The following is a 15,595-nucleotide window of genomic DNA, read 5'->3' as shown; positions in this document are numbered from 1 at the left end:
TCGAAAATGTTGCTAATTTCAACTTTGTTGGTGTTTTTCCAAAAAAAAATTATGGATTTTTAAAGTTAAACGTTGTTTATTTTGTGCTTTTCACATTTTAACCTGAATTGCAAAATGGGGATTGACAATCTTGTTACACACTCTTCACTCTAAAGCTAACATCAAATTACTTCACAGAAAAGTTTTAACTATATTTTAAAGTTTTGATCCAATTGGTCTAAGATTGATTCTACAATCGATAATAGAACGACATGAAGCTCCTTTTTTTTCCCCTTTTGTGTTTATGTTTTGTTCATATTTTCGATATGATTTAAACATAACCATATTTAACATTTGCAGAGGTTTCCAACAAACTAGCCTTTTTAATATTTTTTTCAATTTGACCATATATATATATATTTCAATTTTTCTTTTCCATTGTTGATCAAGATCAGGTATAGATTGACTTTTAACTTCAACTTTGAAATATAGTCTCAAAATGTTTGATAAAAAAAATAAGCAATCAATTGTGTGCTTATAAGCCATCATATATAGGAAATTACAACATCCTATGTTGCTTTTGTGATTGACAATATGAAACAATAAATTGGATTTAACAACTTTCACTAGGCAAAGTGACAGCATGATACATGATAAGATGATATCTTGTTGAGTATAATGGAGCATTTTTATTGTAAAACTAATGAGAAAGATTATAGAAGTAAGGATAGATTTTTTGTTAGCTTTATATAAACACAAATAATAAATTGACAAGGGAAAGGATGGTATTTTGGTCATTTAACTGAAAAAAGGAGTGTCTTAGTTAAAATAAAGATGGAAATAACACCATCCTTGATAAAATTAAAATATATATGACTAAATTGGCAAAAATACAATAAATTTAGGACTTTTTGGACAATTTTCTGATGTGTATTTGAAAAAATGATTGATGTAATCATCTAATTCAAGGTTGTCACATGGTTTAACAAAAATAATCTAGTTAAAGTTTTTGACTTAGCAATTTGATTGAAAACGGGTTTCGATGTACCAAGGGCGATGTTAGATTTGGGATGCCTGCTGAAGTTAAGCCCCACGAATACATTGCATTAGTTGGGTCCGATTTACCTCGTTTCGTATACTGGTATAGCTAGTATTGTATAAGGATATGGATTAAGAGTTTGTCCAAAAATGCCTAAACCTATTGATGTCTGATGTTCACATCGGTGCCGGTCATCCATGTAGGCCTTGCCGGGGCTGATTGGGTATCCTCGTAAGCATTTTCCGGGTAAATGGACAGGATGGATTCAATTGACAAATTATCAAAAGGTTTAGGACTGAATTGAAAAAATTGAAAGTTTGAGACTGAAATGACAAAAATGCAATAAGTCTAGGACTTTTTGGATAATTTTTTACGAATAAAATTAAGAGATAATGACACAAATGGTCCTTGAACTTTGATCTAATGTGCAATGTAGTCTATAAACTTTTAATTTAACCAATATGGTCCCCGAACTTTAACTCGACGTGCAAAGTGGTCTCTGGATTTTTAATTTGACCAATGTGATCTATGAACTTTTGGAACATGTTCAACTTAGTTTCTGAACTATATGAAGATGTTTAATATAATCCTTTCATTAATTCTAGTTCAGGAACCAAGTTAAATATTTTTCAAAACTGTAATCCAACGACTATTTATGTCATTTTGCCTAAAATTAATGCTTACGGAGGGATGAATGGCGAGGGCCAGCAAAACAAGAACTCCATGTTTGCTCTACCATGTTCGAAAATAATTCTCTCCTTTTCACATTCCCGACCCCATTTGTCCTCCTCCATGTTCCGTTGCATGTGGATCAACCCCACCTTATCTCTCGCTTCTGGCCGTGCATCTGCTCCCCTTCGTCACCATTCAATCATTTTTCAGGCCCGAAGAGCCCAGCCAAAGAGTCCCTCACATTGTCCCAAACTCCCAATTTCATGCTACGCCTATAGCTATAAGAAGGGCTTTTAGGCCAAAAACATGTGTGTACTTACTGTTGTTCAACTCAGCAATTAATAGTCTCTGCCCCCATGGGATCACCGACGTCTAAAAACCAGTCCTCTTCTTCTACTTCCACCATCCCAAGGCATGCCCTTGCAATTTCAACCACCGCCATCTTCATTCTATTCTCAATTGGCCAACCATGCCTGGCCTCATCGATGCTCGACCACTCGTCATCCAACGCCGAGTTCATCAAGACCTCATGCGGGTTCACCATCTATCCGGACGTGTGTTACCGGACGCTCTCCTCCTACGCGAGCACCATCCAAACGAGCCGTAAGGAGATGGCCAATGCGGCTCTATCGGTGACCCTGGAGAGCGCGCGATCCGCCTCTAACACGGTGGCCAAGTTGTCGAAGGCCGGCGGCCTGAGCAAGAGAGCTGCAGGGGCGGTGATTGACTGCGTCGAGACCATAAGCGACTCGGTCGACGAGATCCGCCAGTCGTTGGCCGCGATGAAGGGTCTTGATGGCCCAGAATTCGAGGCCAACATGAGCAACATACAGACTTGGGTGAGTGCTGCTTTAACCGACGAGGACACTTGCATGGATGGGTTTCAAGAGGGTGGCATTAGTAACAACAAGGAAGTTAAAGGGCCAATTAGAAACAGCATTGTGAGGGCGGCTCAGTTAACTAGCAATGCTTTGGCTCTCATAAATAGACTCCAATAGTCTAATTGCGACTCTCTCTAGTCGTAAGTTGGATTCAGACTCCATGTTCTCTAGTGTGTCGTTACATATCGTCCGTGTAGAGATTTGTGATATTATATTTGTTGGCCCAAAAAATTGGGCTAATGAAGATATTTAGTTGTGTAAATGTTTCTACTTTATGCAGGAGTGATACATATTTACTAGACACCCTTCAAATATCAAAATCCTATTAGATACTCTTGATGGGTACATGCATGCTCTTATAGTATACCAAGATGACGGGAAAATTACTAAAAAAAGTCCTAAATCTATTGCTGTTATGTCAAATCAATCTTCTTCTTCTTTTTGCCAATTGAGTATTTAACCTTTTAAATTTATGTTGATTTAGTCCTCTTGGCCGACCGGTGCTAATGTGAACAAATTTTTAATTATGTCTTCATATTATTTTATTTTATTTTTTGGGTTTTCTCTCTTCTTCTTTTTTTGTTATTTTCTTCCATCTAGTTGGTGAGCTGCGGCTAGCGAAGGTCGTGGCCCTCACCCGACCTCACCCAGGCCTTGAGGGCCGCAGACGAGTTTGCCTAGTCCAGATCCGGGCAAGGCCAACCTCGCCTAGATTTGGGGGAGGCCGCTTGGCCCGCTGCTACAAATGCCTCGCCCACGTCCGGGCGAGCTCTGGCAACGCCAGCCACACCGGGTTACAAAACAAAAAAGAAGGAAGGAAAAGAAAAAAGAAAAGAAAAGTAAAATAAAAATACTTAAATATCATTAAAAATTTTGTTTAAGTCAGCGCCGATAGGGCAAGAGGATTGAATTAACACATATGCAAAAGGTTTAAAACTCATTTGGCCCAAAAAAAAAAAAAAATTTAAGACTCAATTGGCTCAATTATAATAGGTTTAGGACTTTTTTGTAATTTTCCCCCAGGATGAGTTGTGTTCAATACCTTTTGAAGTAAAGGTAGTATTCGATTCGATATTAGAAAACCAACTGACTTTGCATCCGAAAATTAACAAACACCATTGTCAGCAATTTGACGGAGCGAGCTTGCCGCTTCCCAAGTCTATGCCGATAATGAATTTTTTGAATGCCCATAAAAACGCAAATTTAAAAATTCCAAGAACTAGAATGCCCTTAATAGCTGTTAGATAAAGGCGGGGAGACAAATAGGAGCCTGGAAAGATTTGAACTCATGGCCTCCTACTTTGATACTATGTAAGATTTTGTGAGACCACTGCCAATTGTTTTAAAAACTTAAGCTATTAGATGACGATGTGATTTAATATTCAATTACTCTAACAAACAAATCAGTGCAATTACGAAAGCGACTATTCCTTAAATTTACTCGTCTCATGCGAGTCTAGGTGTGAATAAATCCAACAAATTCGTCGTAATCTTTTCATAGGAAAAATACAAAACATCAAGGTCAAGACAACTCTAGGTTTCGAGCCGTCGTTATCACACATGCACGAACAAAACCCAATAATCAAAGCAGTAAACAAATTGCGAAAATTGTGAAGAACCTGGATGCATGTGCAAACGCGAGCGGAACCGCATTTTGTCCCATTGAAAGGGAATTTCCGCTAACTATAACTTAAACGACGAACGGGCAATTGTATGCAGACTCGTATGCAATGCATGATGCACGTTTATGCATGAGTCAACAACTATTCATCGTAACTTTGGTTTTTTGTGTCAACTGAAAATTGACCGTATAACATAAAAAAATTATAAGCCCATTATACGGATCCCATATCAATTCTAAACTTTTTAATTCAGTCAATCCAATGCTAATTTTTTTTTAACAATTTGCAAATTCAATCCTAAATATTTTGACAATTTGTCAATTTAATCATAAACCTTTTGAAAATTTATAAATTTCGTCATTCCAGTCCATTTTGGTGGGAAAAAGCTGACTTATCAGTCTAGTATGTGCTTGTTGTCCTATATGTCGGGACTAGCATTAACGTGAATAATTTCTTATGTGTTTTAACTTCTCTAAATTTTTACGAGATTTTTTTTTTCTTTCCTTTTTCCTCCGGCAGGTCACGTGGGCCTCGGCAACAGCCGACGATCGGCCATAGGCAAGTCTAGCGAGAGTTGAGCCTTGCTATTCATCGCCAAGGCCCAACCATCGCCCAAAGTTAGAAGCAAATAAAAATAGAAAGAGAAAAAAAGAAATCTTTCAAAAGATTCATACACATTTCACAAAGTAAAAGATACATAAAAGTGTACACGTTAGTGTCGATCATGCCATGTAGGACGATTGATGATGAATAGACTGCCATATTAGCTATTTTAGGCCAAGATTGACAGGAAAGACTAAATTGATAAATGGTCCAAATGTTTAGGATTTAATTGACAAATCTTAAAAGGTTTAGGATAAAATTGAAACAATTGAAAGTTTTAGGACTAAAATGATAAATTGTCAAAATGTTTAGTATCAAATTGATACAATTGAAAAGTTTAATACTGAATTGACCATCGTATAATAAATTTATGATTTTTTTGGACAATTTCCCCACGATTATGATATTTAAACCATACATTTTATTCCAAGGTGGCACGGAACACGGCAATTTAGAGGTTACGGTTTTGATTACATGTTATTAGTTCCAATTCTTTAAAATTAATTCTTATTGCCATGCTCAAATATGAGTAACTTGGGATCAGTTCTACGTGATGCGACATGATCTCAAACGGTCCTTGTTGAGTTGAGAGCTGCCCTATTGCACTGAGAGAATCTTAATCTTCATTTTCAGGTAATTTTTGGTGGATACAAAACGTTGGGAAATTTTTTTAATCGATCCTCAAATTATTACGGTTATCAATTCAGTAATAAACCTTTCAATTTCGCAAATTTAGTCCTAAATCTCTATGCAAAATTCTAATGTAGGTCCTCCAGCCAATTCTCTCCGAAAATCAATGATGCGATGGTGTGTCATGTATAACTGCCGATAATAACTAGACCGTCACGTCACCGATTATTCGATAAAAATTGATTGGAAGAATTATATTAATACTATGAGCAAAGGTTTAGAACTAAATTAGTAAAATCGAAAAATTTATAGTTAAATTGATATTCGTATAATAAATTTTAGGATTGATTGAATAATTTTCCGTGCTAACTTTGATGCACGAGCGGAGATCCCCCGAAACACTTAGAAGCATGATGAAAGTTGGATTGCAAGTACTTGATGCGATGGTGTCATTAGGGGCCCAACGGTGGGCGAGTCCCATCGCTGCAAAAGAGCTGGGCTACTCCACTGAATCACTTTCGTCTCAATAGACTTGAGATTTCGTTGCAAAAAAGCCCGCTTCGTCGCGAAAGGCTTGTCGCCGAATCCTGGTTGCCTGAGAGGCCCTGGCAACGAAACCTAGAGATTCCGACGTGATCGGTACCCAGCCAAGCGCTGAATTCTGTCCCCTGATTTTCTTCTGCTTGCGCAAGAAGTTTCCATAATTCACGTCTTATTAAACACTATCCATGTTGTTGCCGATGGTGCCGCATAGGATGATCGTCGTCCACGTCGGTGATTTTCGATCAAAATTGATTAGAATGACTTGATTCTCAAAACAGTATAAGGTTTATGACTCATTTGATAAAATTAAAAGATGTAAGACTGTATTGGCAAATGTGTTATAGGTTTAAGACTTCTCGGATAATTTTCTCTTAAAAAGCTTATGACATAGAAAACCTAATGAGATAAACGTGTGGCTTGTTTCCACATTGATCTTTAATTGAATTTTTTTTTTTGTCAAAATAACATTTCATTCACTTCCTCAGCATGCAAGAGAGATATATCGCAAATCAACTGCAAACCAAAACAACTCTAAGACAATTTCTAAACAAAATAATTTTCATATAATAAGAGAAATCATCAAAACAAAGTTATGGGTCGCACCCCTAAAGAGCAAATTTATGACTTATTCATACCAAAATCGGCAGCCGATCACCTAATCCATCTTCAATAACGAGCACACACCGAGATCTCCATCTGTTGTTACGGCTTTGTCTTTCGAAGGTGTGCGTCTAGATTTGACATCCTCGACACCATCACCGAGCAGAGTAACAAGATTGAACGAGAACAGATTTGACACTTGTAAGAGTGAAACCTTCACGAAGCTCTTCCGATGTCCTTCGAAACTGGATTTTTTTCACCGATAACACCCGAGGAAAGGGAAACCCCGAAAGGATTCCCAAGGAAAACTCCAAATCTAACCTAGATCGGGATAGAAATCTCCTGGAAAAAGGAAGAGAAAAGCTTCCATATGTAGACTAAATCGAAAGAGAAAAGCTCCCAAATGGGAGAAAAACAAGAAAAAAATAGAAAATCTAGCTTGTTCAATGGGAGAGAGAGAGAGGGGAAAAAAATATGTTCTTGTTCAATGGCTTTATGTCCAAGCTTGTGGCGTATGCTTCCCCTTCCAGAGTATATTACCTTCTCCAAGTAACTTTTTTCAATTACTTGAAATAATAATGATCAAAATTGAAATTCCAGAAAATGTACGTATATGGGGAATATGAGACAGCCTTGAGAACCATATATCATGGAAATCTAACTCACGATGAAAAGAAACATCATAGCATAGCAAGTTAGCAACGTCAACCTCACATTAAGAAAATTACCAACAAAGTTATAAACCTAGTGCAATTATGCTAGTTCAGTCATGAACTTATTTTTTTGGCCAATTTAGTCCTTAACCTTTTTATATTTGTGCTAATTCACTCCTAAACCTTTTGCATTTATGTAAATTCAATCCATCCGACAAATTTTGGCCGGCCAGATCCGATGTAGATGCCGGCTAGTGCTAATGTGATGTTGCCAACGCCGACGTGATAATTTTTAACAAAATTATGATATTTTTTTCAATTTTTTATTTTTATTTTTTTCCTTTTTCTTTTATTTTTTTCCTCCTCTAGTTGGTCATGAAGGACAGGGCTTGCAAGAACAAGATCTCAGCCCTCTCCAGCCATCTCTAGGAAGAAGAAGAAGAAAAATAAAAATGTGAAAAAAAAACTATTAAAAAAGGCCACGTCGGTCTTGGTGTCCATGTCGGCGTCAGCCGGTCAAAGTTAGCCTGATGGACTGAATTGACACAAATACGAAAGATTTAGAATTGAATTGATATAAAAAATATTTACGACTGAATTGGCACAGTTGTAATTGATTTAGAACTTTTTTGATAATTTTTTCACCTCACATCAAAACACCTTTTTTGGCGAGGGAACTGCACGATCACTCCACTCAGCGATGGAACTCCATTTCATCTACCACCAAAAAAAAAAAAAAAAAACCCCTCTGTTCCATCATAAAATTAGCAAAAGAGGACCATCCTATAAAAAAAATAGTGCAATAAAATACATTTTCTTTCATAAATTGTCTTGTCATAGTTGAACCTATGGTTAAAACTACGCATAGGTGTGGGCATGGCATTGGGCACATGCTCAATTTCCTACATGACCAAAGTACAAACAATCCCATTATCGAACTAGCTCATCGGCTAATCCAATCGAGCTTTGACTTGTGTCTCATCTTGCGCAAAAAAAAAAAAAAAAAAAAAAAACGGGGTATTTCATTTTTTATATCTTATGAAAGGAATAAGGACGCAAGGGAGCTAGTCCTATCTGTCATCAATAAGACGATCCTGAAGGACATCTCATTGTCGAATCATTCAAGCGCCCCCTCGGTAACGAAGTCAAAAAGGCTATTAGCTTTTCCTCCCATTACACTTCTCCCCCAATATCAAGACCCAACTCTCTTTTTATCTTTGTTTTAAGCGAAGCCCACTTATTGAGTCGCTCATTCCAAATCCGATCATTGTTAGCTTTGATTCTCGATGTGCTTGCGTCTGTCGGAAAGGTGAGTTTATGCCTTTGCCTCCGGCTCCATGAGTACCAATGTTAAGAGTCAAGTTGGAGATTATAGATGTCGTCACACAAGCTTGAATCCTGCCACATTCTCACGAATTGTCGCCACAACTCTTTTTCTCGAGACTCTTTAGAATAGGGGGTGAGTGGTTCCAAGGTTGATCTAGGTCCCGTAATGGAACTTGCTCGTTGGAACTGGTTTATCAATTTTCGGGACCTAGAACTTACCATTTATATCCCGAAACCCGAAACCTACTATGTCATAGATTTTATAGTTAGTTTTAGGGTCTATCTAGGTTCCATATGTATTTTTAATGAAATGATCGTGGTGAATCATCACCTCTAATGACCGTCATTTGCTACTATAATCCACCGACCACAATTCATATGTATAAACACGAAGAATATGAAATATTAACAAAGTAAAATTCTTAGTCGTGGATACAATCTAAAATGGAAGCTCATACTTGTGTTTCCACATTACACACTCATCGTGGGATGTCATAAAATACCGTAGAATCACACGAAGACATAGAACAAAGAAAAAAAAATTCAAGCCATGAAATCTACTATGCTCACCCCTACTTTAGCAGGCATTACTAAGAGCTTCATATTTCACTTCTCCATTTGATTTGAGCTCGTTAGGACTTGCTTAAATTCTGTTTGTTTTCTAGAAACTCATAATTTGAAAAAGATTTTCCTAATTATGACTATATATATATTTCTTGTGAAAATGTCAGCCAAAAATATTTTCATCACCAATAAAAATATTTAGGAGCTTATTATTGCTAATAATAAGAAATATTTTTATAAGCAATAACAATGATATATTTTTTAAAATTCCAATGGTTGATATTTTGCGAAACAAACGAATTAAAAAAATAAAGGTTGTGTCATACTCATCACCAAGATTTATCAATCGCGACCGGGTTGGTCGCTTGCCTCGGAGGAAGAAGCACCAGGATAGCTGAGTGCCGACGAGAGGGTGATGACACGCTTAAGTAAGAGTAGAAATTAAGTGGCCTTGAAATTTGAATGCTTAGGTGGCGTTCTGCTATTGGATGGCACATTCTCCAGCATCATATTCGAATTCAGGAGAAGTTCTTAGGTGCTCCGGGTACACACGTGATCTCAATTAATCCCAGCCTTTGGTTTTGATGAGTCAACGCGGGACCCGCATTATCTAAAGGATTAAAATGCATTGGGTTCACATGTACCCAGCGCACCCAATAACTTCTTCATTGATAATGTCCCAGCCAAAGTGTAGAGCCACAATAGGGAAAAACAATCCTCATTAGCTCACCAGCAGCTTTCACTAAAAGATTATCATAGCTTTCTCAAAAGCCAATCTGAGATGCCGTATGCACGCGCTTCGTTTGCAACTAATTGCTTAGCCTGCGCATTATGCATATTTCGAATCTCTGGCAAAGTCAGTAATATGAGCTTTCGTTAAATTTCTCTAAACAAAAAGATAACAAATCGTGTTATAGATTAACTACAATTCCACTTAATACTTTCAATTTTTCTTTAATTGGGTGACTTAATTTGTTCACCATATCTTTTAAGATGAACTAAATTGATTTAAGACGAGTTGTATTACAAAAATCCGAACTCTCAAATGTTGTTCTTTCGCATTTTCTACTATTAAATTAAATGAACTTCTTCATTCACCGTAATCTCTTAGATGTACCGAAGCATATTAGTTGACTTAAGTACATCGTAGATTTATAATTTAAACTTCTTCATTCACCGTAATTTTGTTGAGTTATGTGTTACCAAATTTCTTTATTTATTTGTTAGGAACTTTTGTTTATTTCATTTAATTCTCTTATTGGCAAAAACAGATTATTTTTTTAATCGCAAATTAGATGTTATGTAACATGTTCGTAGGCTCCATATTAGAAGCTATCATCACTACTCCCTTGCAAACGAGCCCCATCACGTAGCTTGGCGATTTCGTCGAGACGGCATGGTGGACGATGGTCTATGTTGGTGAGCTAGTTCAAATCTTGTCTACGCTCCAAACGGGCTAGGAATTTTTCACCTTTTTAGGAAAATGTAATTATTATTGATTAAAGCAATATTTATCTTCTTTCCCTTTCATACTGTCACGCAAGGATAATTAGATAAATAGGTATGTTACCCATCTATTACGCACATTCTATGAAGGCGGTGCGGTTCCTCTCAACGTATTAACTCCATCCTCTCGTTTTAGGGAGGGTCGATTTGTAAATCATGATCACTTATTAACACTACGCCGGCATCAAATTATGTACGTTTGGAAGCCCTCTCATTGATAGATGTCGACATATCAATTTGATCAATTTTGACCAAAACCTTTTCATATTGGTACCATTTCGGTTCATCGAGCCAATTTAGACAGGGAAATTGCTAGTGGATACACCGGTTATCCTACGTGGCACGACTAGCGCTAATGCGGACCGGGTCGTTTTCTTCTCTTTTACTTCGTTTATTTTTTTTCCACTATGCTTCGGCGACCCTTGCCGGCCACAAAAAAAAAAAAAAAGAGAATAAAAGAAGAACAGAAAAAATTAATAAAACTTTGAAAAAATATTTAACATTAGGAAAGTTGTACATGTCGGTGGCAGCCGTGGCACGTATGATAGCCGGCGTCCAAGTTAGCAATTTCCGGCTTAAATTAGTTGGATGGATTGAATTGGTACCAATATAAAAAATGTTTAAGATTAAATTGGTACCACAGATTTAAGATCTTTTTGTTACTTTTCTCTATTAATTACAGGCGTGGTGTTAAGGGTGAGCATGGTTCCAAGGTAGAACCGAGAACCCGGAACCGGAACCCGTAGGATTCGGTCCGGTTCTAGGTTCCGAGGTATTTAGGGTAGGTTCCGGGTTTCAAAAATTGAAGAATCTATTCCAATGGATAGGTTCCAGGTTCCGCTACCTAGAACCCGGAACCCGGAGCTTGAACCATAGATTCCGAAATAATTTTTTATATTTTTCTTAGTATATATTTTTGCACGATCCTACAATGTTTTATGGCGTCCGACAATATTTTTCTTATTATTGAGTGTATAATCTGGAGTCAAACAAATTTTTCGGTTTCGGGTTCCAAAAAATGATAAACGTGTTCCAATAGATTGGTTTCGGATTCTAAATGTAATCTATACGGAACCTAAAACCACTCACCTCTACTTTCTCTTAGATGTTGTAGCGTTCATTTTTATTTTACTTAACTAAATAAAATAAAATAAAATAAATTGATAGGTTCTCGAGTACCCCGGAACCAACCCCGTAATATGTGACAGGGTAGGTTTCGGGTTCCAAGATATGACAGGTAGGTTATAGGTTCCAAAAAAAGAGGAACCCGTGCCGACGGGTAGGTTTCGGGTTCCAGGTGGAACCTGTAAGGAATCTGAAACCGCTCACCCCTACGTGGTGTGCTCTTTTAAAAAAAAAAAAAATTGGTTCAGAAGGCATGGTATGCTCATTACTTGGTCACAATCTTTGGCAACCTTACTAATAGGTGCATAATTCGAGCTATGTCCCGGAAGGTCAAATGCACGCGCACAAAAGAAGCGTGACACGACAAACCTATACTCAGAAAACATTTTCGTCGGAAATAATAATGAAAGCGGGGACGAAAGGAACTAGTATATAAAGGTGGGTGAGGTGGGGTTGAGTTCCATTAGGAGGGGGATCTGTATGTGCAATTTTGAGGGTCGCAAGTAGCCGAGAGAGGGGAGAGCGATGGGCAGGCAGCCGTGTTGCGACAAGCTCGGGGTGAAGAAAGGGCCGTGGACGGCGGAGGAGGACCGGAAGCTGGTCAACTTCATACTCACCCACGGCCAATGTTGCTGGCGGGCCGTCCCGAAGCTCGCCGGGCTCCGCCGCTGCGGCAAGAGTTGCCGCCTCCGCTGGACCAACTATCTCCGACCCGACCTCAAGCGCGGCCTCCTCAACGAAGCCGAGGAGCGCCTGGTCATTGATCTCCATGCCACTCTCGGCAATAGGTTGGTGCCCTCTTCAATTATTACTTCACAATAGCGCCACCAGATATATATGCATCATGCTTTGAAAGACAATAACACATAGTTAGTCCAACATATATATTTATGTGTTGGAGATTTATTTATTTGTTTTTTTTTTAAATCCAGACAAAACTATGTTTTTCTTTCTTTCTTTTCTCAATTTTCGGTTTCATGATGTTAGAAAATTGTGCCAGCAGATTTTGCTCCTCGTTGTTTGTCATTTTATATGTTTTTATTGCAGTGTCATTTTTAGCCATTTATCTCATCTTCCTTCTCCAATGTTTCTGTCTTAAACATTATAGAGATTGAATCAGCGTATGCAGGTTCGCCAATGAAAATTCATATTTTCCATGGGAATGGTGGTGCTGAGTTTTCCTAGATATACAGATATGTTTGACCTTCCTTACATATGCTTCAATTATTTTCATCTGCCTCAGGTGGTCGAAAATAGCAGCAAGACTACCCGGAAGAACGGACAACGAGATCAAAAACCACTGGAACACCCACATCAAGAAGAAGCTAATCAGGATGGGCATCGACCCAGTCACTCACAAGCCCCTCCAAGAACAAGCCAACGAACAGGTCTCTTCTAAACCTAATGAGCAAGCCAAGTTCGAAGTTAGCAACCACAAGACGCCGATCTATCCTTGCGATGGGAGCTCCGACAACTTTAGCTCCCCAATAATCGAGAGCTCCTCGACGGGCAAGTCCCCACCCTTCGACCCGAATATTAGCAACTTCGATGACCCTTGGACGAATCACATACGGTGGGAGACGTTCCTCGAGAACCCATCGTCGTGGAACTTCATGTTTGAGGGAGATCGCCAGGAAGGTTACGGCGAATTCGGGTTGTGTCCCCCGGCGGGTGGCGACCCTTCTTGGTTGTTCAACCGCGAGAGCTCCGGAGTCGAGAGTTTTTCCCGGAGTAGCTTCGGTGACATAGACATGAGTGAATTCACAAGGAGCACTAACATCCGCTCCTAGGTGGAAGAAAGGGGCACTCTAGGCTCTCGCATGCGTGGACCATTCAATAACATTTAATTCCAACTCTCCGCAATATAAGTTTGTACAAAAAATGTCGAACCTAGCTCTCGCTAATAACTGCAGCATTAGGCAGCGGCAGAACTGAGAATCCATGCAACATTTCTCCCCCCATGTAACAATAATTTCAGGTGTTCAACATAATAATGAATCAGCGAAAAAATATGGAATGTCATCATCTTTATACCTCTAATGCTAGTTTTTACACTAATTTTCTTGTTAACTTGGGATTAGTTTACATAATTTCGGTTTCCTCGACGCATCACATATCCAAATCATTGGCCGAATCGAAAGTTCGATTTCTTCCTCATGAGCTTTGCCAATGGTATTGTTCGGTCAAGAAGATGGCAAAAACGAAATGACCTTTTCTTCAGCGTGTGGATAAATGTGACTTGTCTTTCACCACAAGAAAAGGCAACAAAATGGAAATCCAATCAATCGAAATGTTCGATTAAAGTAAGTCCCATTTGATCCGGCTTGTTTTCGAATTGCTAACAGCAACAACATTTTACTCCATCGTGCATCTGATTACTGATATGTTAAATATTCAAAGACCATACGAAATGGGCCCATTGAAATGCACGGAGCTTGATTCCAACATTAAACTAAAAGCACTAAGCAAAGTATGATCAAAGCCAAAAGAGTTGCAAATCCTTCTCGAGGAATATACGCTTCAATATGACAAAAAAAGGTGCATATCTTCTTGATATATAACTACTTAAATCCAAGTGTTTGTTGGGCAGGGTTTGCTTGTACTTTACAACGAAGCAAACTTTTTGGGTTACGACAAATACGAGGATGTGAGCTGCGGACCACTGCTAAGAAACCAGCTTCTTGTTATTTAACAAAAGAATGACTAAAATGATGTTGTGGCTCAAGATTAAAGACTTATAGGAGTGTTGAAATTTCTCACATCGCTTGAAAATGAGGTTTAAGAATAATTGTCCAAAACGTTCTAAACCTATTGTACGGTGGCAAATTTAGCCCTAACCCGTTCAATTATATCGATGTAGTCCTAAAACTTTCGAGGATTTGGCAATTTAGTCGTAATCTATCTTTTGGATAGTTGGCTGGAAAGACTACATTGATAAATCGTCAAAAGGTTTAGGATTAAATCGGCATAATTGAACGGTTTATGGTTGAATTGGCAAATCGTCAAAAAGGTTTAAGACTAAATCGATATAATTGAAAAGTTTAGAACTAAATTGACTGCTGTATAATAAGTTTATGATTTTTTGGATAATTTTTCTATGGGATTTATAACTATTTATCTGTTTTACCCTGAAGTGCTTTAGAAGGAGCATTTGGGGCTGTGGGTTCTTTTTGCAACATGTAAAGATTGCTTTATACTGCGGTCTAGTGCCCAAGGACCACATCCCAAACAAATTGCAAATATATACTTTGGGAAAAAAGATCCAAAAGCTTAGGTGCGCATGTTCTGTAACACTTGCCAAATGAATAGCAATAGCCTGAACCTACTGCTATTATCATATGTTAATATGCTAGAGTTTATTTCATCAGTCTTTGCATAATGCCTTTAGATAGGACCAATAGGCAACCAGCTGCAAAGGCAAACATGGATGATATATCTTCTTTCGCCAGTTGTATGATTTGATTTGATTTGATTTGATGAATTGAGAGTTTGGATGTTTCTTTTTTTTATAAAGCAGTGTTATGCTCACAAACAGTTAGTCCAAAATTTTAGAAAACTATCTAGAGTATGATAATATTTCTTCAAATTTTTTTTTTTACCTATGCTTGGTCTGCTGACGTTAGTCTACAATAATTGATGATGTACTCGACTGTGAGTGAACCTTAAAATAAATGAATCATATTGAATACCGAGTAAAACTCGTTTTGTGTCAAATCAATTAGTTACAAATAGGGGTGAGTACTACTCTCGGTTCTACAAGAGAATACGATTGAACTAGCCGCTTTTGGGTGGTTCCTGGTTCTAGGAATTTGGCATTAGCAGTAGCTGCTCCGGTCCTCGATTCCTTGTGCA

At 38.1% G+C, this 15,595-nt stretch overlaps 2 protein-coding genes across 2 annotated transcripts; both read left to right on the top strand.

Annotated features, from left to right (window-relative positions):
* The first annotated feature begins 1,907 nt into the window (after nt 1-1,907).
* Nucleotides 1,908-2,879, top strand: LOC115743623 (21 kDa protein-like). The gene has a single exon (XM_030678478.2). The coding sequence runs from the start codon at nt 2,047-2,049 to the stop codon at nt 2,686-2,688; it is 642 nt and encodes a 213-aa protein (XP_030534338.1). The 5' UTR covers nt 1,908-2,046; the 3' UTR covers nt 2,689-2,879.
* Nucleotides 2,880-12,197: 9,318 nt separating this feature from the next.
* LOC115741948 (MYB-like transcription factor ODO1) lies at nt 12,198-13,783 on the top strand. Its single transcript, XM_030676000.2, has 2 exons — nt 12,198-12,531; nt 12,987-13,783. Exons 1-2 carry the CDS (start codon nt 12,269-12,271, stop codon nt 13,531-13,533), a joined length of 810 nt encoding a protein of 269 aa, XP_030531860.1. The 5' UTR covers nt 12,198-12,268; the 3' UTR covers nt 13,534-13,783.
* The last annotated feature ends 1,812 nt before the right edge of the window (nt 13,784-15,595 follow it).

Source organism: Rhodamnia argentea, chromosome 7, assembly GCF_020921035.1.
Source record: "Rhodamnia argentea isolate NSW1041297 chromosome 7, ASM2092103v1, whole genome shotgun sequence".
Lineage (NCBI taxonomy): Eukaryota > Viridiplantae > Streptophyta > Magnoliopsida > Myrtales > Myrtaceae > Rhodamnia > Rhodamnia argentea.
Note: the sequence above shows the minus strand (reverse complement) of the source record. Positions and strands in the feature narration are given on the sequence as shown.